General features: G+C 34.4%; 1 protein-coding gene across 1 annotated transcript; it reads left to right on the top strand.

Moving 5' to 3' along the window:
• Positions 1 to 9,554: 9,554 nt before the first annotated feature.
• LOC129225862 (uncharacterized) lies at positions 9,555 to 17,390 on the top strand. The gene is given in 2 exon segments (XM_054860384.1): positions 9,555 to 11,482; positions 11,484 to 17,390. Coding segments are annotated over 2 exon segments (774 nt in total). The 5' UTR covers positions 9,555 to 11,041; the 3' UTR covers positions 11,817 to 17,390.
• The last annotated feature ends 6,861 nt before the right edge of the window (positions 17,391 to 24,251 follow it).

Below are 24,251 nucleotides of genomic sequence, written 5' to 3' on the forward strand. Positions count from 1 at the left end.
ATTCTTGCTGTGAAGAAAATTGGTTCATAGATGTATCATGTGACTAGTGGAAGGGCTTGGCGAAGACTTTAGCAGCATGGTTGCTAGATGGCAGCACTATCTATAGTTTGGCACTCGACATGTATTTTAAGACAATGTGTTTTCATTAAAAAAAAACTTCCAGGTGCAGAGATTGAACTGTTTTTCTTTTAGTTATGCATTATTTTGACATTAGTAATAGTTTTTGATCAGTTTTCGGCAACTTTTATTTCATTTGAGCTGTCAGCGTTGGCGTAAACGAAGGTTGCGTTCGATGAGCACGACCGAGAGCGACCGGTTAGTTAATCAGGTGACAACTAATGATCACGTGCTCCAATCAACCAATCAACTGCTTAGAATGGTAACCAGTGAGGTAACCGGTTGATCATAGAACGTTGCGGTAAGTATCCGGTTACTTACTGGTTAACCGGTGAGGTTCGTCGAACGCACCCGAAATTGCGTAAACGTTTTGCGTTAACGCAAAAATGTACTAATCAATATCTTAAATTGAAACTGTAGGTAAAAATCTTACCGTTTGCTGATTCTTCTTGGTCGCTTGCATCTTTTATTGCTTAGAGAGTTATTGAAATTGACTAAAGAAAATGCACAATACTATCTAAACGAAAAACTCACTATATTAACAAAATATTTACAACTTAGAATAACAAATTTACAAATCGCACTCCATAAAAGATCATTCTTCCGTGTTCCATCAATTCTATTTATTTTATTTCGCGCTGGCGTTGATCGTCTGCTACGATTAACGCCCGCTATTGCTAGGATATACACCAGTCACATGGTTTGGTTTATGAGCAGCAAAAGGGTTGCCATAGCTCGGTCTACTCTTATTATTAGTCTATGTTTAAAATAGTAACCAGTAGGGTAGGCATTAAAGTTCACTAGGCACTTTTCGATGGTTGCCACCATTTCCTTCAGAACGCCAAATGTATTGCCGATAACCAAGTTCGCCAAGTGCCAAGCAAAGCACGCCAGGTCTCCTCACTGGTGGACATTTTTGCGCGGGAAATGAAAGGCGGTCGGTGGTCCGTTGGCTTGGCGTTGAATACACGAAATATTTTTCAGGTACGTTAACAAATTTCTTTTTGCATGTCGAAACTATAATCAATATTGATTTTGCTGTAAGCAACAGGTTTGGAATCTAATGTTAATGTGTTTTATATGATTAATTCACTCATTTTTACACTAGGCACATTTACGCTCGAAAGGTACGTTAACAATCTGGTTTTGATTCCTAAATTGAAAAATAAAATAAATAAAAGAACCATATAAAATTAGGGGGGGGGGGGGGGTTGTCACCCCCCCCCCCCTCCGAATCGCAACCACTGCCTGCCTTTATATAGAAGTTTGGAAAAACCCCAGTTGGAGTATGCTGTTCAGCTTCGGTTTCCTTGTCTCAGGAAAGATATTTCTTTATTGGAAAGAGTTCAAAGAAGGGTAACTAGATTATTAAAGGGCCTTTCAGATTTCGACTATGATAGCAAACTTAATATGTATGGCTTGGAGCAAAGGAGAGTCAGAGGGAACATATTAAATTTATCAAAATGAAAGATGTTAATGGGCTAAATTTTAGCACGAAAAACATGACAAGGGGTCATTGTTTAAAGCTATTCAAATCTCAGGGTAACTTGGAAAAAAGGAAAAAATATTACTTTCTTAGGATTGTGGGCACTTGGAACAGCTTATTGGAATAGGTGGTAATGAGCAAGGGGGTGGATAGCTTTAAGTGCCGCCATTCACGAGCGAGCCGAATAGAGCCGAGCCATTCGGAGTCGCTCCATTTGGAATGGGATAAAATTGTGACCGCATTCACACCGCACCAATGTTTGTTTTGAAATAGAAAATCGCTATTCCTGCATTTATTTAAAATTATTTGGATGTCCTTGGTTAAATAACGTCAATTTAATGATAGCTAGTCCTCAAATAGCTTTGTATACGTTTATCTCCTGGCTTCATCAGCCAGATTTCTTCATTTATTTGTGTGAACGTGTCTTGATTTTTTACTAAGATGAGGTGAAGCATTTGTATTCACATGTAATTTAAGTTTTTTCGTTGCAAACATAGATCAGATTAACTATTTACTGAAATTCGCTAATCGTTCGCCACAACAATTGACGTTTCTCGAAATGTGCTATGCAAAACTACCTTGTTTAACAGACATTTGAAGGTAAAAAAACTTACATTGCCTATTTTAAGTTTTATAGCAACCAACAAGGAGAGAGCCATTAACTGACTGCATTAACTGAGAAGCATTTTCTAAGTCCTTATCGTGTGCTGTAACTTCATAAAAAAAAGTCGTCTCTTTCTTTTATGATCTATTTGAAAAACCTGAAACATGTGTAATATATATTTACAATTACAATTCCCAAAAAAAAAAAAAAAAGCAAGCAGCTTGTCACATTTGCTTTAATGCTGTAAAATATAAGTTTGTTATTTGTTAATATTGAGTTACTCCCCTAAATTAAAATTTCTTATTTCAATAAGTAATTATTTTACCTTCCTGTCCGCAGCAGTATTATAATTTTAATGACAATTTTGTTCACTATGCATGCAACTTGGTATGCAACATGTTTATGGTAAGTGACATAAAGGGATAAAGGGAATTCGTCCCAATGGTCATACGATGGTGATTGCCTGTTAATTTAAATTTGGCTTTTGCTTTTGTTGGCTTTTAGGATGTATCCCTCAGTAGTGGAAGTGAAAAAAAGAAAGGTTTATATAAATTTTGTATTGCAATAATGATTTCGCTTTTACCATGCACTTTCATCAGTGGCGCACACAGGAATTTTGCAAGGGGGAGGGTCCAAGGTCGAAAGCGCAATTCCTATGTCATACCCCAACTTTCACTCATTGGAACTGAAACAATTGTTACCTTTGTTTGAAATTATTTCACATGCGGGGAATTTAATCGGGAAAAAAAAGCGAGCTATGGGAGGGGTCTGGACCCCACCCATACCCCCTAGACCCCCTTCTGTGCGCCACTGACTTTCATACTACTTTTATATTTACTGTTTTGAAATGTTGAAGTTATGCAATTTCAATTTCTAGGAAAACAGTTTTTCTTCGTTTAATGATTTCTGCACAAAAAATTATCTTATAATTTTATGTTTCCTTTAGTTTGTTGTAGGGGCTATGATCACTTGTGATTGAAAATAGGATATTTATGAAAACTATTTCTATGCAATGCAATTTTTAGTTTTAATTTAAAAAGAAAAATTAAATTTGGTGTATGTATTTTATTATTTTTCTCTATAATATTGTTTCATTTATTACGGTCAGGAAAGAGTAGGGAATTGTCAAAAAATCCTGCTTCCCATCTTATGTACGTAGTAAATATTTAAGACTTCCTTTAAAAACTTCACATATGTTTTGAAACATTGCATTAAGTTTTCGGAAGAAAAAAAATATTTTATTCACTTTCTTTTTCATATGTAGTTATGACCGCTTTACCCCATGTGGTGAGGTAAAAGGAGTGGTACATGGGGCAAGGTGGTCATAATTAAACAACAGATATACGACTATTTTAAAAGAACCATAAAAGTTAAGACGCTCGGCACAGCTAGTTCTTTGAAAGAAATTGGCTTGATTTAATTAAATTATATACATTTTTAATGCCCTGTAGTCATAAGTTGGCTCATTAAAGATTTATAGATGGCTGATGCACCAAAAAAGATGCAGGAAGAGATGATTAGGGTAAACTCTTCTATCATCAACTTTTAATGAAAGTTTGACTATGTTGGATTTTAACGTGATTATTGATTAAATACCCTTCTCAAATACATTTGGGACATAATCTCAAAAATCGAGGCGGATGGCCACAGTAGAGACTTCCTCCTTCCATTTCAATTTGTATAAAATTACATGAGAAAAATGTAAAACATATTTAAGTCTGTTTTTTTCTGTAAACACAATAGTCGATCTGTACTTTTATTTTACGATTAGTTAATAATTGTGAACTTAGAAAAGTGGAGTTTTTTTCTGTAAACACAATAGTCGATCTGTACTTTTATTTTACGATTAGTTAATAATTGTGAACTTAGAAAAGTGGAGGCCAATGCCTCTTTACTTTTGAAAGTGTGAAAGCATTCGCTAGATAGAAAAACATTAAGTAGTAACTGATTATCTTGATTATTTGTAGTTAGGTAATTAATGTGAAATAGTTTTTGCTCTCATGCATCACTAAAATCTCCCGCATGGTGCTTAAAAATATTGATTTCTGTAACAGGGTGGCGACAGATCAGGGAGATCAGGGAAAAGTCAGGGAACTTTATTAATCAGGGAAAATTGATTTTTTGAAGAAATTTTTTTTTTTTTTTTTTGCTTTACAAAGTTAAGTACTCTTAATTCCCTACGCATTTTCCGCCAATTATCTGTTCAAAAAAAAAGTAAAATTAATGAGGTGCGATTATACTGCCGCATATTTGTGCATCTTTTTTCCTCAACGTCACAGTATTGAATCTTACTTATTAACCACAAGATGAACTTCCTAAGATTGCTTTTGTGTCTGTTAGGTTGTTTATTTTACATAGCTTGAAATTTCCTTTTACGCTTTCAATGCTACGTAAAATAAACAACCATACAGGCAAAGAGGAAGCCTTCAATTATGCCTTTGCTCGTTTGCCTTTATTCCATTGTCTCGAAGTAATTAGTTTACTGTAATCACGATTTCAAAAAGAAATCTTTGGTTTTTGAATTAATACTGATAAAAGCTTGAAAGTTATTACTTTTTCGCGTTTTTAATTTAATTGCTAAAATTGAACTTTCAATTCAAAAACCTTTGTTTTTGCCGTTATACTATTTGTTGTCACCGCAGATTATAAAGGTTTTCTTTTCTTCAGACTTTAGTGATTCTTTAACTTTATAACCAAGTTGTATTCTTCTTTTATATATTTTGAAATTAACTAATTGCTTTTTTTTTCTTTTTTTCCCCCTTACATTTCAAAGTTGTTTGTTACAAAAGCAATCGAAGATTTTTTCTCGTTACATACTGAAATCATTTGAAATAGAGTTAACTTGTGTACTTAAGTAAATATCTTTATTTTTTTTATTGTTAAAATGCTGTATTCATCCTTTAAAAACCTATGTTCTTGATTAGAGAAAAGCTCCCTATGAATGTTTGTCAAATGGTTTAATCTGTTTTGCATAAATATGTCAATTAGTTATATAAGAATAACTGCATTACTTCTATTCTTTCACTATTACTTGTTATTCTTGCAGTAATTACTATACTGTTTGAAAACTTAGGTCAAAATAATTTCAATTACATTTTAGTTCTATCATAAATACATATGTTTTTAAAAGTAATTTTAATAGTTTCTTAAAATTCTTATGCTAAGTGGTTTCTGGATGTAAAGTTTTTTTTTTTTTTTAATTTTCTATAATCTTTCCATTGTATAAAAATTTAATATACTGTTTTGTAGGTTATTTCCCCCCCCCCCCCCAAAAAAGTCTTGTTTTTTTAACCATTTTATTAAAAAAAGTAGCATCTTTTTAAAACATATCTTTAATTCAACAACTTTACATAACTTAGAACGTTTAAAATACTGCATTTTATACAAACATACAATGGATTTCAAGTAAAGCAAAGAAAGAAAACCATTATCACTGGTAACGTAAATCATGGAAATTTGGTGAACTTAATCAGGGAAAAGTCAGGGAACTTTTTTTCACAGTTCCTGTCGTCACCCTGTGTAAGTTTCAGTTGTTTTTCGTTTTGAATGTGTTATTTTTTTTATTATTCATTTGCAAATGTTGATTCAAAAGTTTGTTAGCTAATATATTTTTCAGCTTGATATTTTCTTTAGACTTATGTTAGATTTTTTAAAAAATGGAAGAAATAATCAATGGTTTTGAAGAAAAATTATAAATTTTTTGCTTTGTATGAGATGCCTCGGAGATTAATGATTTTATCATACATGTGGGGGGCAAAAGGGGAACTTTTTATCCACTTGGAATTACGAATTTTCAAAAAAAAAAAAAAAAAAGGATTCCGATTTGCCTGGTATACAAGGTTTACCCTAGGTTAGCCTAGTACACAAGGCATACCGATTCACGCTTTTGGATACAAGTTGGCAGTGGTTGCCTTTGTTCACAGTACATGAAACTTTTAAAAAATGAAGCTTTCTACGCAGGCAATGTCATGAAAATTCTACAAAATTTGAGCGAAAATGAGAGTGTTCTGATTTTAAAATGTTGTATATGTAAATAACACCATTGCTGTTGCTAAGTAAAGAATTGTCTGCAGTAAAATTTGGAAATTGAAATTTAATTCCTTATTGATAAAATCTAAATAAATATATATATATATATATATATATATATATATATATATATATAAAATTAAGCAAACAGAATTACAAATATTAAACAAATTATAAATAACAAATGATGATGATAAAAAGGAAAAATGCAAACAGCTATAAAGTAGGAATAGAAAAAGAGTGAATCCAGAACTCTTCAGCCGTGGAGGATTCATTAATTATGGTCAAAAGACCAAAATTTTAACTATAAACTAGAAGAGAATGCTTAAGCTCCAGTACATGTAATATAGAGTAACAATGGGCAAACGCACCACTTGCTAAGCTAAAAACAATAAACTAGAGCTCAAACCTAAAACTAAAAGCAGGGGGTTTCACCTCGACTAATTAGGAAAACAAGTTCCGATAATTAGCCTTCTTTTCAATATTTTTCACTTTTATTATTATTTATATACGAGGGCTATCCAGAAAGTAGATTACGTTTTCGTCTGTGTCCGCTAGGGGCGGGGCTAGCGCGGCCATCTTGGGGTCAAAGCGATGCGCAGCTCAGTCTGCATCTAGCCGTGCTAGTGAGAGGTTCGTGCTGTGTTCGTTCAGATACTGTGACGGTTTGAAATGTCTGCGTTAATTGAAAATCCCGCGAGCTGCGAGGTGCGCGCAGTAATAAGGTTTCTGACTGCAAAAAACTGTAAACCGATAGAAATCTATCGGCAGCTTTGTGAAGTGTATGGGGACAACATTATCACTGAAGGTGGAGTGCGTCAGTGGGTCATAAGATTTAAAAATGGCCGAACCAATGTTCACGACGAAGATCGAAGTGGGAGACCCAGCATAGTGAACGCCGAACTTCTCGAAAAAGTCGATGCTAAAGTCCGGGAGAATCGAAATTTCACAATAACGGAACTTTCTTTAAGTTTTCCACAAATTTCGCGAAGTTTGGTGCACGAAATCATCAGCGAAAAGCTTGGTTACCACAAGTTTTGTGCAAGATGGATTCCAAAAATCTTGACAGAGGACCACAAAAATCAGCGAATGGCTGCAGCGTTGAACTTTTTGGACGCTTACCATAAGGATGGTGACTTTTTACTCGATCGCATCGTTACTGGTGACGAAACATGGGTGAAACACGTGAACTGTGAAACGAAATTGCAATCAATGCAGTGGGGGCACACAAGTTCTCCCCAAAAACCCAAGAAATGCATGCAAACAATGTCGGCAAGGAAGATCATGGCGACTGTTTTTTGGGACAGAAAAGGTGTGATTTTGGTGGACTTCCTGGAAAGAGGCACTACAATAAACTCTCAAAAATATTGCCAAACTCTCCAAAAACTCAGAAGAGCAATTCAAAACAAGCGCAGAGGAATGTTGAGCTCTAAGATCTTGTTTCACGACAACGCCCGGCCCCACACGGCAAATGTCACTCGTAAAGTTCTTGAATCTTTTAAGTGGGAGTTGTTTCCTCATCCACCGTACAGTCCCGACCTGGCACCGAGCGACTTCCACCTATTCCCAGCAATGAAGAAGTGGCTGGCTATGCAGCGTTTTGATGACGACGCACAGCTGCAAGAAGAGGTAACGGAGTGGTTGAAGGCGCAGGCGGCCGAATTTTTCGACGAAGGAATTTCCAAGCTCGTACATCGCTACGATAAATGCCTTAATTTGTATGGTGACTATGTCGAAAAGTAGTATTTGAGTGTGGCTTTCATCTGTATATAATAAAAATTTTTTCCTATACTTTGTTTATTTTTTATTCCAAAACGTAATCTACTTTCTGGATAGCCCTCGTATATATATAACATTCGACTATTTATATTTTAGTAATATAGTCTTTTATTTGATGTGTGCAACTTTACACCACCTGGCAATAAATGTTCACTTTAAAAGATTAATGTATATAAATGCTGTATGAATAAACTTATTTTGTTATTACGAGAATTTTTCTTATTTCAATCTATGTTTTTTTCTGTAAAGCCTGTACCTTCACAAACACACAAATAATAATGATAAAAAAAAAATCAAAAGCATTTGTTTTTGAACGAAAAAAAAAAAAAATTATCATTAATATTTTCAGAATATTGACAATTAATGTTTTAGTTTCCTCTAAAATTAAATTGTGTTTATAAAATTGACAGTGGTTCCATAAATCTCCTACTGAAAATAGAACAGTGCTACAGTGTATAATTACTAGTGAATTGCCAGATCATAAAAAATGTAGATCCGCAAACAATCATATAGATCATTCATGTCTAGATCCGCAAATACATGTATGGACCTTGAATTTTTAACCCAATTTGATCCTTGTCCAAGTGTAAAATTTGTGATGAAAGGTATTCTCGTAAGGGTAAAAGCACGATTTATTTAAAAAATCAATCCGTAGCAGAAACATAATTAGGAATTTGATTTATTCTGAAAATAAGTTCTACGAAGAGAAGGGGAGAGTCGGTAAGAATGAGACTGCATTGCATTTAAGACGAAGTAAAATGTGAAAAATTATTTCTAGCTTTGTCTGTAGCTATACTAGTAGCTGCTACATCTACTGGCTAGAAATAATATTTCGGCATATAAATGCTGTTGTTCCATTCCTCTCGACCTGCCCTTACCGACATAGCACTGCCAAGAATATCTTTACGAAGAGTAATCGGAGAATTCTGTCTCAATTTTTTGAAGAATGGCTGGAAAAGTCTATAGGAGGAATAGTACAATTCCTAAATCAGTATAAAAAAAATTGCTGAAATGTTACCTTATAATATCTTTAAAAAATGTAAAGCTAATTCAAATTTAATTGTATGTTATTTTATAGTTATCTACATGTAGAATTTCAAATATGTAATAAGAAATTACGGCTAAAAATCCATTTAAGATCTACTAATCATGATACGGACACAGATCTTTATTTTCTTTTGGATATCTGGCACATCGCTATCAATTAAAGACATACAGTTAGGGCAAACCTAACCTGGCAGTATTGTAAAGGCTATGCAAATCTCAATCCTACCATTTCATTGCTGCCAGGTAAGGTTTTTCATAACTGTAGTGCTGCAAAGAAAGTCGTGCCCCTTCTCCCCCCCCCCCAGGAACATTTGGTTTTAATATATATTGTCATTCCAAAACTGTTATGACCAAAACAAAAAAATTCAATCTGCACTAGTGCAAAATTTATAGCACATGTTTTTCTTAACATGAAAATATGCACTTGATTATTCATTTAATAAATAATACTGCTTTTACTTTGCAATTTAAATTCAAATTCCCTAAGTATTATTCAGTTGTGAGAAAATAATTGAAAAATCTTTGACCCTTGTCAGATTCATTCTCAACGGATGATTGCCAAATTGTCTGCTCTCCTTTAAACATTATGCATTTCATTCAAAACAAATACAATATGTATGTAGAAAATAAGACTCATTTCTTAAACGGCAACATTTTTATATTGAATTTGCTTTCTTTTGCAATTGCAGAGCTAAAAGTTGAAAAAAACATATCCAATACACGAGAGAACATGATTTCATCAACAAAAATAAATATTGCATCACGATTTTCACCTCTCTGCAACCTCTCTCAAACCCAGGGAGCTCAAATCTCATTGGTTGATATCAATTAGTCGCTTCAAGTACATGCGATCTCGACTTCCCACTCCAAGCGGGTTTTCACATTCACGATGGGATGGAACGGTCGAAAATCGGCGCGGTGCGATGGATTTCAGTTCGGTTGGATATCCAGCGAGCCGCGCCACACCATCAAAATGGATGAGGCGTTCGGCATTCATGACAGGATTTTGGAGTGGTGCCGCGCTATTCGGATGAATGACGGCCCTAAGATAGACATTGATCTTCATTGGGAACGAATAAATTCACTAGTGCTCCTGTAGCTGGGTCCAGAGTTTGTTGCCGGTTATCATTTTTGTATATGTATGTATATATATATATTATATGACTTGTGTGAATGTGTATGTACAACAAGAAATACAACACCGTTAAAAAAAAAGCTTTTTTCTTTGAATTATTTCAAAAACATTGTTCATAATTAGGTGCACAATAGTTATTTCTTTCTTATTCTTTTCCAGGAAAAATTTCTGAAGGCGTTGCCTTTGACAAAATTTTTGATGATGTACGCAATTCTTTGGGAGACACCTTAGATTGAATACATTTACTGACTAAACAAGATCTCAGAAACATTGCAAGTTCTAAGAGACTAATAAACAGGGAACAGCTTAATGCAAATGATGCAATTAGTGTAAGGCTTTCTGTAAACAGTATGAATGCATTGGGACCTGATTCTCCAATACTGTTTTTTAAAGATCAGGGCCAATTGCAAGAAAATTTTTTAATTGATAATTTCATGTTGATGATGACCAAAGGTCAAAAAGAGTTGTTAATGAAATTTGGTCCTGAAAAAATATGCATTGATACCACTCATGGTACAAATGCATATGATTTTCAATTGACAAGTCTAGTTATTATCGATGAATTTGGATCAGGCTTTCCAGTTGCGTTCTGTCTTTCCAATAAAATAGACCATACTCACATGGAAAAATTCATTTTTGAAGTTTTCAAAAAAACATTGAAAATCAAAACAAAAATATGTGTGACAATACTCTGGCATATTATAATGCCTGGTGCAAAATAATGAGTCCCGCGGAAAGGCAACTTCTTTGCATCTGGCACATTGATAAAAACTGGAGGAATAATTTAAATAAAATGAAAAATGCTGAAAAAAGACGATTAGTTGATGAAACAGCAAGAACAGTAATGGAATGTTTGGACGAAGTAGAGTTTAAGCATGTCTTAAAAAAATTTATTTTTGATCTAGAGAAAGGTGAAGACACAAAATTATTCAGTAGTTACTTTAAATTGTATTATTACAACAGACCCAAGTTATGGGCTTATTGCTACCAAATCAATGCTGGGATAAACATCAACATGGTTTTGGAATCAATGCATAGAGTGATAAAACATTGCTACATGATTGGTAATGTTTGTCACAGACTAGACAGGTGCATTTTTCTCCTTCAGAAACTTGTACAGGATAAATCGTTTAACAGATTTAACAATTTGATTAAAGGGGTCAACACTAGGAAATGTAGGGACATAATGAAAAAACATAAAGAATGTTTGAAACTGTCAAAAGAAAAAATAACTTACAATGTAGAAAGTGAATTGGACAGTGACTTCAATGTCGAATATCAAATTATCCTATAATGTAACAAAGGAGGATAATGACTGCAACAATTGTGCTATGACATGCAGACTATGTAAAATATGTGCACATTCATATTCTTGCACTTGTATGGATAATGTCATACACTTAAATATTTGCAAACACATACATGCAGTGCATCAATTTTTTTCGGGGTCTGAGTCAAATGTAATAAACCAGCCAACTACATCTGTGATGGCAGATATAATGGAAAGTCAGTCCTTTCAGGATTATAGTAATGCAAAATTAATCAAAACTGACTGTATAAAATTAAAATTAGAGCATGCAATACCCTTGATTCCCAACAATTTAGACGAAGATGAATAAATTAAAATACATAGGCATCTGGATGAAGTTATAAATGTTTTAGAATGTAAAAATAAAATTAAGATACCGAGAGAACCATCAAACAAAAAAATAAAAACTCAGCCTAGATTTTTTTCAACAGAAAAAAGGAAATTCAGAAACAAAGAGAGCATGTGCAAACCTTCAACTGAATTCAAGTTATCTTTGACAGAATCTATAAAAAGTAATTGTGAAACAGTTTATATTCATTCAGGATTAGATCATGCTTATTAATGCATTCCATTTTATTTTAATTATCACTACTTAGAGTACCAAAACTTTTGATTTAAAACTTAATATTCTCTATTTCGCTACAGAATTATTAATTACACTGTGTGGCAAAAAAAAAAAAAAAAAAAAAGCTTCTGTCATAACTCTTGCTGATTCTTATGTAAAATGACCCCCTGAATCTAAATATAACCAAAATTTTCTCCCTACATGTCCCACTTTTTTTTTTTTTTTTTTCAGCTTTTGACAGTTTCATGGCCCTTATTTTTATTTGGAGCAGAAGTTAGTGTTATATATTAGCCATTAACACTTTTCTGGAGGGGTGGGGGTCATTTTACTTAAGAAACAGTAAAAATTATATCACAAGCATTTTGAAGGGATTTTCTCTTTTTTTTTTTTTTGCAGCAGAGAGCTATTATTTATTCTAGTCTTTCGAGTACAAAAAAAAGTATACATCTCGAGGTATAAAAATAAGGAAGCAGATGGTAAAATCATTGAAATGTTTTACTTATTTTTTTTTCTTCGAACAGTACAATAGATTGAGCCTGTTCTACTTTGTTTTTCAATAATTAATTTTTTGTGAGCATTAGAGTCAATAGTTTATACCATTCAAATTCTTTAAAATCTATAATGGTTATACATTAAGTTTTTCCTCTTCTTTCAAAAGTTTGAATTGAAGCAGAAAGCAAAATTGTTTTAACAACTTACAGGCCTGTGTTCAGGATTTCATGAAGGAGGTGGTTTTAAGTTTTTTTCATTCTTGTTCACATTTTCAGGAAAGACACCAGAGTCAGGAAAGTCATTTTAAAAATTTCCAGGGAGGGGGAGAGCAAGGGGTATGTTGAAATGAGTTTTATTGCAAGGAGGTTTCACTATAATTCATTTTGGTTTAATGGTCACAATGTACATTTTGTTCAGCTTCTTCCGGATCAAACCTTTTTATCTATTCACTATGCAGTAAATTGCAAAAAGTAAGTTCTACAACTAAACTTTCCTGTTCATTGAAGATACTAATAAAAAATATTCCACCATGCATTTTCTTTGCGATATCATTTTTCTTTCTTTGTAAAATTCCAGATTCATCCATAACTACCTTTCATAAGAGACATTTTTTCCACATTGGAGGCCTTGTTTTATCAAACTATTCAGCGGTTCTTCTTTCACTGATTTCCAAAATAATATTTCAGTTGAAGAATAAAATACTTAGCATCAATTGAATTTCAATTTTATGTCCTAATTATAATTTTGGGAAAATGTATTATAAATTCTATAACACCTTCGAAACTTCATGTAACTTCCTATGAAAAACTGATAGTATCATATAACTTTTTGAATGTGGTATGAAAATATGCATTGGTATTAAGTATTAAAATTATTTCATGTTATTTCTTTGAAAGTTCAACATATTCTTATTTATAATTAATGTTGTAAGCCAGTTTCTAACATATTAGTTACATATTTTGCTTTATAAAATACATTTTTCATTTGTCTCATTAGAGTTGATCTGTTTTATTTACATTGTAAGTAGTTATTGCTATTTTTTACTGAGGGAGAAAACAGAAACAAATCATTTCTGATTACATATAGCATAAAGCATTAGAACAAAAGGCTAGTGACACAGTATACAGCCATCCTAAGCACAAAAGTGATTTCTGCAGCTGAGTTCAAAAGGATAATTTCCTGTTTAAAGGTGCATGAATCCATGTATTTGATTCAGATGACACTTTTTCAGAATTAAAAAAAATATATTTCCTATAGACAAATGACAATAAAACATTGTATTTTGGTAAAATATGACGAAGAACAACGCGGTTGTATTTTGGTAAAATGTGACAAAGAACAGCACGGTGACAGTAACTCTATCCTGATAAAAAGTGCAGATAGTACAACATTTGTGCATAGCACAGCTGTATAACTTAGATCAGGTATTAAAGGGCTAAGCTATCTCCTTATATACTATTTGCATTTGTAGTACTAATGAAGAAAAGTAAAGGACTCAAACCAGAATGTACTATTGCATTTAATGAAAATAAATCATAATTTATGTAATGTTTTAGCAATGAGGTGGAAAATAGGACAAAGTACAATTGTTAAGATAAATTGCACTTTTCAAAATAGAGACACAGTAATCATTTTGAAAAAAAAAAAAAAAAAGGAATTGAAATGTTTTTTTCCATTGTTGGTATAATTTGTGCCTTCAAATAAAAATGGAAATTTTTTTTCCATTTTAATTTGAAGTGATCCGTAAAATTTGAGGGTGCACCTTTGGAAAGGGAGGGGGGGGGGGAGAGAAAATCCTACAATAACATTACATAGCTTTAATAAATTCTTTCAGAGATACAGTGAATACTGGTTAATTGAATCAACCGCTTTATTGAATTAGCCACTTCATGGAATCAAAATTGTTTAGAACAAATGTGATTCATATAAGCGGCAGCCACTGCGTATGAAATGGCATTTTAAAATTAGCATATTTCCATACATCAATAATTGAAATTGTAAATTAGAATTTAAGTAAAAAAGCAACTTCACAACCTAGGCCCTGGCTAGGGGTGCAAGCCGAAAAGGGTGCACATCGCAGAGGGGAAAGAAAATATAAACAGCTTGCTGGAGGAAAAAAAGGGACACGTTAATATATGGAGAAGCAAAATTAATCTAGAAAAGATTGCAACCAGTGCGATAGGCATAAAACAGCAATTGGAGGGGGCGGGCCGGCATGGTTCTTGAATCGTGGTCCTTTCCCCGTCAAAGCATATAATTATAAATATCTTTGACTTGAACAACAACTTCTTAAAAATATAGTTTTGACCAGAGGCGGACAGTGCTCAAAGAGCGCGCAAACCTTGACTCCCAAAAGGCGCACAGGTTCGAGGCCGCAAAAAAAAAGAAATCGAAAGTGTTCTTGGGCGAAACAGTTGGGGAGAATTTCTAATCCAATAATATGTCCCCAATATTTCTAAGAACTAAGAAACTATTTCAAACTGGAAGGACGTTTAATAAACAATAATGTAAATAGCTAAAACATTCTGTAAATTAAAAAAATATACTGAGAATGTAATCATTATATATATAAATATATATAACTCCATGTGCTGTTTTTGCACAAGATAAATAATACAGCAATGATGAAATCTAAACTGTATGACTATCGACTAAATACTTTGACGAAAAAACCCATTAGGAAATAAGCTAATACAAGTTCATCATATTCATGAAAGGGCAAGCGGCACGAACAAGCAAGTTCGAATGCCGGCCTAGCGACCGCCTACGATGATGAGAGATAATCTAAGAGGAAGAACATAAGTTGTGAGCAGTTTAAATATCCCCTGGGTCATTAGCATATCCGAGTCAAGTGAACGGACTCTCGTCAGTGCTATGGTTAAGCACACGTGCTATCAGATTCCTTCTAGAAGCTTCCATGTGACATCATCCATTACAGAGTTCCCGCCAAAGGTGGACGAAAGTGAAACCAAACATTCGGTCGACCAATGTGAATGAGTGCTGATAAGAGTCTTTTACCCCAGTCATGCAGAATGATTGGTAATACATTGTAAGTAACGAAAAACATTCCTTTACTATTGTTGTTGTGAGGTGATGAGACAGGATTATTTACGGTTATTATTAACAGACATTTATGCATTAAAAAAAAAGTCGCAGTTTCAAGGGCGCCAAAAGAAACAAACAGTAAAAAACCCCTGGAGTCTCACAGGTTTGAGGGAAAAAAAATTGAAATTTGACATCTTGAATATGTTTTTCTCAATCACGAGGTTGTGTGTGTGTGTGGGGGGGGGGGGGGGTATGTGTGTGTGTATGCATGCATATGTGTATATGTATTTGTGTGTGTAGGTGTATGTGTAAGTGTAGGCAAGTAAGTGAGGCAACCTGGAGGCGATTTTCACTAAAGGAGCAGCATCGTGAGGCGGCTGGCCAACGGTGGTTCTGCAGAGGAAGGCAGGGAGAAAATAAAATAGGAATTCAAAACTGTCAAGTGAGAACAATAAGCAATCATGGTTGCTCAAATAAATAAATAAATATGTTAAGAAAACAAATTGCAACCTTGGAACACTTTTGGGGCTTTATGATCTCTAAAAAATAAAGCTTTTAATATTGAAGCTTTCTTTAAATACATATTTATTGGAGAAAATGGTTTGTCAATTTGTCATTAATACTTTTTCATAAAAACACGTTTTAGCAAACATTTATGTAATCAACCAAAAAACACAAGTTACCACAAAATTAAAAAAAAGCAATAGACAATGTCTTGTCTATCACCTTCGGAAAGAAAATTAAAACGGACTGCAGAAGATTAAGAACGGAGAAAAATTTATTACCGCATTCCAATAGTTTGCCGATCTTTCCCAATAGTGTTCTTTTGCTCCCATCTAAACATTCCAAAAGGAAACCGATTCCGCCCGAGTGCAGCAAAATTAGCTGTCACAGAGTAATCTCAGAAACTAAGGATTTACAGGCACTCGATAAATCAAAGTTCCCAGAAGAAACACAAGCCTCCTCAAACAGTTGCCTTAAGATTCGCTCTGATTGCTGGGGGCTAGGTGATGAAAGAGTTGAGCAAGAAGTCAATCCTCTGGGAGATCGGGGATGGCTAAAGATAAGATGGTATCTATTTCTTCCACAATTGATTCGGTATTTTTTCCCTAGAATCGCAAAAAAATATAAAAGAAAATAATTTGAATCTTGACCCCTTGAATTCAAATTATGTTTTTTGCAATCACGAGTGTGTGTGTATGTAGGCATGTGTTTATGTGAGTGTAGGGGGTATGTGTATGCTAGTGTAGGCATGTGTGTTTGTGTGCAGGTATGAGTGTGTGGATAGTTGTGTTTGTGTCAGTGTGCAGGCATGAGTGTGATGAATGTGTGGGTAGTTCTGTGTGTACGCGTAGGTTTATGTATGTATATATGTGTGTGTGTGTATGTTTGTACATCATGTATGTATGCGCGTGTGTAGGACATGGATGAACCTGGAGACGGCTTTCGCTATAGGAGCAGCATTGTGAAGAGCCAGTCGATGGTGATGCTGCGGAAGGTGGCAGGGGGAAATAAAATCATAGGACGCCAAAAACAGTCAAATGAAAGCAATAAGCAATCGTGATTGCTCAAAAAAATTAATTTCAATTTTGACATCTTGAATTATGTATGTTTTTCACAATTATGAGTGTGTGTGTGTGTATGTTTAATACTGCTAATTGCTTTGGAATGGAAGAATTAAAAATTTTCCGCATTTGAGGGGTGTCCGTTAGGAGGAGTTTTATTTTATTTGGGAAGGTTTTTATTTGCAAGCTGCTTGGTTGGACAAAGGAGAAAATAATAAAAAACATTTTGCACAAGAAGAAAAATTGCATACATGGAAGTTATTTACAAAATATCAACAATAAAAATAACACATAGAAAAGAGAGGGAAAAAAATATCTACAAAAATGGCTAAATCTGGTATCAGGTATGTTTTTTGAAAAATGAATAAGAAAACCTGTATGTAAAAATACAGTTGATATTGTAAGAGGCAAAATATTTTGAAATGGTTAGCTGATAGAAATCAGCTTGAGAAATGAGATTTATCAATATGTTTCAAAACAAATAAACACAATTATTCAATTGATATTGGCAAGTTTACAGAAGTCGTTGCTCTCATTAAATACTTTGTGGAAGAAAAAAATTCCTTCAATTTAAAATTTGGCACACATAAAAATATTCAAAAATGAAAAGGATTTTTCATCTAACTGCAGTTAAATCTAAGTGCAGTTTTTAATACAGTGCAATGTTTCATGCATGTATTTCCTTAGGGAAATGTCTCTATTTATAGAAGCAGTCTTCAACCTGGTTATTTCCTCGTCTATTTTCTGGTACTTAGGTCTTTTGTTGGGCGTCATTGATCCAACACGGAGCATGTGCATTTTTGCAAGGTTGGCACCCTGTAAAATATATCTGAATAATGTAATGTTCATTTATGCAACATAAATCTCTTATAAAGAAAACATAAATCATAAATGTATTTACATTATACTTGATTAATACCTATTTTGCTATATACTTCTTCAAACTAGTATGTTGTGGCCAACACGAAACTTTCTTCTATATCTTTCTTATAATTCTAATCCCTACCCATGCTTGACGAGGAAGCAATATTCCCAGCAGAAACAAAATTACACACGCCAAAACTTGACGGCCATCCCAATTCGCAACTCCAATAAACTATAGGGGGCGCTGCAGCCATCTAATGGCGGATGAAAAAGGTAAAAGAAACAAATGCTGTAACTTATAACTTGCATCTACCCTTTCTGTTTGGCAATAATTTTTCATTGTGTTTGTGGGAAGTTTTCTTTTTTATTCTTCTGAAAGTACATTACACCACAAACTGTATGAAGCCTGTCATTTACCCCAAAGAAAACATGTGGAATGGAATGTTTTACCTTTTTTTTAAGTATTGTTAACTACCGCAAGGTAGCGTATTTGAGCTCTGGAGTTGCAAATTCCTGATTTATCTCAAAAGCAAAGAAAATAATGACAATTTACGTCGGATCTATGCCCAAATTGGCACACTTGATACTCTAGGATTTAGAAAGGGATTTTGATCTTTGCCAAATTTGACCCAGAGGTTCTTTGACATACTCAAGAATTTATAAAACGGGATTTTCCCTCCTTAGGGGTCTCCATCCTCTTGGGATTTTTCCTCATGCAAATCCACTTCTTACTTAAAATTTTTGCCTCATTTGGTACAGAGGTCCTTTGATACTCAGGAATTCAGAGGGGTTTCTCCTCTCCTTTGGGAGATTTTCTTGAAACAAATACAGTTTACACTGGATCTTTGAAAATTTGGCACAGGGGTCCATTGATGCTTAAGAACTCACTATAATAAAGTGAAAGCAGCAATTATTAATACCTCAGCATTTTTCTCATTTTTATGCTAATCAATGATTTTATATGGAAAATAAACTTTCTGTAACAAATTTCATTCCTTCGTATTCATAATAAAGCAGTCTAGATTTTTTTTCTCTAAAACCAATTGTTCGTGATCACGTGGGGATCCCGCCGGAAAAATATCACTATCAGTTAATTTTGCAGTAGGAACTAGATTTTCACGAAAAATTGAGGCTTTCCATGTGTGTGCCTGAAGTGATGGCCAGTAGTCTTGGATGTCAGTGCTTGTAAAAGAGAAAGGGGGGAGAGATTAGAGGGATGATGTCCCCGTGCATAGGCGGATTTAGGACTAAGTTCCTGGGGGGGGGGGCAGGATTTTTTTAGCAACATTTTTATTGCCCCCCCCCCCCCGACTCCTAAGTTTTTGTCTGTTTCCTGTGATGCATAAGTCCATGCTTTACTTTTTTGTGTGTCGTTTTCATTAATGTGCGTTTTCATGCTGTCCTTTTTGAATTGACCTTAAGAGAGGGAGCTGGTATCAAGAGAGTGACGCAGGGCTCCCTTTTAAGTGGGAAATAGTTCCAATTTTAGGGTTCTCCAATTTTAGGGGGCCGGGGGTTTCTCCCCCGGAAGAAATTTTGTAAAATGGATATAAAATTCTGCATATTGAAGTCTTATAAAGGTTAATTGGATAGACATAGAAATTGATAACTAGATTTTACAGTTGTACAGTATTGTTCAAACTTTGTTAGAAACAGCCATTTTAAGTTTGAAAGAAAAAATAAACTAGATTTCTCATTACAACAACCTTTTTTTAATTATAGGTGGTGCAGAAAACGAAAAGGAATAGAGATAGTGTATCATTTTTTTCCTGGCTAAACAGATTAACAATATGCAGTAGAAGTAATTGGAGCCTACTTTGCTTAGAATTTTCAAAGACTTATCTAATTTTTTTCAAGGATTCTGGAATAAATAAAATTATTTAACGCCCTTCATTTTTCCAGTCTCTGGTATTTCAGTAATTGATTGTAAATTTTTGCAGTCCTGTTCTTACTTTGGGAGAAATAACTATTTTAACTTTAAAAGAAAAAAGAAACCATAGATTTCTCATGACAGTAACTTTTCTTCAGTTGCAAGTGGGGCAGAAAACGAAGAGAAATAGAAGTAGTGTGTATTTTTTTTTCCGTGTTAAACAGATTGACAATATGCATAAGAAGTAAGATAAAAGCAATCAATACAAAAGAATTTCCAAAATACTGCATTCAGGATTGAATAAATAGCAAGATATGAAACATGTGAGTCTCAAAACTTTACTTCAAATAATATATTACAAACGTGAGAACCATGATTTTTACATTTTTAATACAGGATGTGGCAAGGAGCTGAATTTAACATATGTTGGCAGTCCTCCCCCTCTACTATTTGTTAGAAATTTTAAAATTTAAAGTTTGTAGCCACACGTTTTCAAGCACTTAAAAAAGAAATTAGTTTTTTCAAGCAATTTCCATTTTTTAAGGAACGAATCATGATTTTTTTTTGGGGAGTTAGGGACCCACTTCAAAGCAGGGGCCATAAGCAACAGCTTGTTTATCTTATAGGCAAATTCGACCCTGTTTGTAATTCACTCTTACCTGTAAATTTTTGCTTGATTTTTTGTAATGTTTACGAAAATTCGTCAGTTTTTACGGTTAAGGGATTTTTACGATTTTAGCAATCTTTGTAAGGTTTTTATAGACTTTTATAAAATGTCAGTAAATTTTTCCAGAACTTTTGATGACTCAATTATTTAGCTTTCAATAATGACAAGGACTGACTCACTTAGACTTAGATGATTATGACTTACCTTACTTTTTAAACAGTATTTATAAAGTAAGTAAAATTGTACTCTCCCTCTAAGTTAAAAGATTCATTTAATCAGAACACTCAGATAACTGAAATTTATTCAGTTTGCAATAGTATTTATTCTCTCTCTTAAAAAAGAGAGAGAGAGAAGGAAAAAAAAACTTATGTTTTTTAGAATTTCTAAAAAGGCTAATTAATATACTAAGAACATAAATATTATGCACAAATAAATATTTGAAATGTGGACACAAATCATAACGAGTAGAACGTTCTGTTAGTGCGAATGGGGAAGGGGGAGTTTTTCCCATTTGCTTTAGATTCTAATTTGTTGAAATAATCGTCACTTATTATAAGTGTTGCAGCTTAATGTATAGCTCGTTTAGCCTATATTTTCATTCATATACTTGCCCAAATGGTTTTCAGTCCAAAATAGTGAATTTAGACACATTTTCAGCACCCCAGTGACAGCTGTACTATGTGTATTTAATGTTCGTTTTTTTTCCTTTTCTTTTCTCCCATCAGAAAAGGACATTTGCTCTTCTCTTCATTTTCATTGAACGATTCAAAAAAGAAAAAGTCATGATTTTTTTGTTTTAAGATTTTGGAAGATGTGTTGTTACTACATAAAGTCCTCCCAAAACTGGGGGGGGGGGCATTGCCCCCCTGTGCCCCCCCATAAATCCGCACATGTCCCCGTGTGTATTATTCTTGTTGTTAGAAATGGGTGGGTGAACAAGGAGTGGAGGGTTGGCCAACAAGTTCTCGGCGGAGAATCTTTCCAAATCCGCAATGAATATCTTTCTAAATTGACGCTAAAAGATCATTAAAATTTCGTAATATTTTATTTCAACAACGATTTTAACTATTTTTCAAGAAGTAATTAATATTTCCTGATGTTAACGAAGGACAAAGATGATCTGAAAATAGTTCTTATTTAACCTATACGGGACGAACGACGCATCTTTGCGTCAGTGCCAGGTGGTTCTTCAGAGACGAAAAACGCATCCGTGCATTACGGTAAGTAGTACGCAGCCGACCTATGTAATGACGCTATTTTGCGTTCTGGATTTGGAACGAAATGTTTACTATTAGATGGCGTTACTTATCCATGAATGATTGCTCTCCTGCATTAGTATTTCTGTCTGATGTCAGAATGGGGTCTGTCAAGTGTCTGTGATTTATTGGATTTCGTGAAAGAAAATATAAACATGTGCTCGCAAGTGAGAAGGGAAACGTATACTCATCTTGAAGTGGCTCTTTCTAGCTTCGGTTTCATTTATAATGGGATTGATGGGAGATATTCTAGCAAGGAGCTTTACTTTTATGTTCATTTGTAGCCACAGTGAACACGTTATCTTTCCGCGGAAGAAATATCTTAATCTATGACGGATCCATCTATGGATCTTTTGGGTCACATTGAAACAACTATAAATTATTTTTGTTGGAGTTCTTCATACAGTAGTTACTTTCGAAAATCATACGCTGAAAAAGAAGGCAAAGAACTTAGACGGAGATGTGTAATTTGCTCCAAGCAGAATAAAAGACGTAACACTACGTATGAGTGTAAAATGCTCAATGGGGCCGGTGGGTCACGGGGCCGGTTGCGATTTATAGTTTAACTCGTTTATTATTATTTTATTTTACTTGCCACACTCCCTTAATAAATACAAGTTCGAAGGACCGTCAAATTTGGTGACGCCAGCGCCAGGCCCATGTTTAATAGAGGCTTGGGAGGCAATCAGACTCTGGATATAGGTTTGATATTAGGAGTGCTCACTAGGCATTTTTTGAGTGTGCTCACGGTCGCTGAAAGTCAAAGTGAGGACCCGCTGTTTCTTGGTTTTCCGGCTCCTTATAAATTAAAACTTATACGGTTGCGACTCCGAGGTGGGCCCCTACTTTCCGACTAGGTTACAGGCTTCTCGTCGACCCTGAGTGTACTTCAGGGCCGTCTTCGAAAGGTATAGAGGGTGCTACCAAAATGGGAAGATTGGGCGCCGAGCATTTTGGACGCCGGGAACTTTGGGTGCAGAAGACGGTTGGGTTGAAAAAGGAACTGGAACGTCAAGTACGGTAGTACGGTCAAGTGAAAACAATTAGCAATCGTGATTGCTCAAAAAAAAACGTTAAAATACAGTGAGAGAGTTTTAAAATTCTGCAATGAATATGTGCACCAGTTGTGTAAAGTGTTTCAATGTAAAAAAATAAATAAAAAAAAATTAAAAAAAACTGAATCAAGAGATTCAGGAGGTATGATATTTTGAATTAAAATAAAATAATAATAAATTAATAAAACTGGAAAAGAGATTGCAAAGTACACCACATCAGTCCAAAATGTTAAAAGTTTTTTTTTATTTTTTATTTTGGCATCAAACAGCTTTGTATTCCAAATGGATAAAAATACTAGGCTGTACAAAACAACCAAAGGAGTCGGGTGGTTTTGGAGAAGAATACTGAGGGTGGGTTTTGCACATTAACCATAAAAAGAATAAATAACAGAGGATAGTCAAGAAGGGGTTCCTCGAACCCTGCTCTTTCATTTCATGTCCCCAAAGGTAGCCTAGAAGTGTGTTTTTGAAACTTTGATTTTGGAAACATTCCGAGGGAAAGTTTCCAAACTCCACAATTGCGTATTTAGGACAATTTCGAAAAACTCCCAGGGGGAGCATACCCCAGTAACCCTTAGAAGCGCCTCCTGTCCATTATTAAAGATCATCTGAACTTTCGATAACGGGCATCACTTCCAAACAATTTTTGGAGGAGGGCCTTTGAACCCCCTCTTCTCATAACATTAATTGGAGATCATCTACAACTGTGTTTGTAGAACTTCTGATTCGAAAAATTATCGAGCGCCCAAGCCTCTCCTCTCATGAACAGTACCAAAGATAGTCTGAAAGTGCACTTTTAAAACTGCAATTTCGGCGAATTTCTGGGAAGAGACTCTCAGAAAACTTCTCCATTTAATTTCGAGATCCTTTAAGAATTCAATTTCGAAAATTTCCAGAAGAGGCTTAAAAAACTCATCCATCTCTTCTCTCCCTTGCACCACCAAAGATCAGCTGAAACTGCGTTTTTAGAACTACCATTTCGAAAATTTTCCGAAAAAGATCCCTTACCCATCCCCCCTATCATAATAGAAGATAATCTACACGTGTATTTGTAAAGTTTCAACTTTGAAAAATTACCGGGCGAGGGTCCTCGAAATCGCCCCTCCCCCGACACTATAAAGATTGCGTAAAACGGCGTTTATAAAACTACAATTTCGGAAATTTTCCTGGGAAGAAACCGAACTCCCTATAACTGAGAGAATATTACACTAACGATTAGGTTTATACTGCCAACACTTCAAACTTATAATGACCTTTTCTTAAACCAGAAGCTAAAATTTTTCTCGCTTTCTCTCTCTCTGTGTTAAAATAAGTTAAAAATTAAACGGCCGCCAAACTCACACACTACCCAAATTTTTGACCTTGC

This window comes from Uloborus diversus, chromosome 7, assembly GCF_026930045.1.
Source record: "Uloborus diversus isolate 005 chromosome 7, Udiv.v.3.1, whole genome shotgun sequence".
Classification (NCBI taxonomy): Eukaryota; Metazoa; Arthropoda; class Arachnida; order Araneae; family Uloboridae; genus Uloborus; species Uloborus diversus.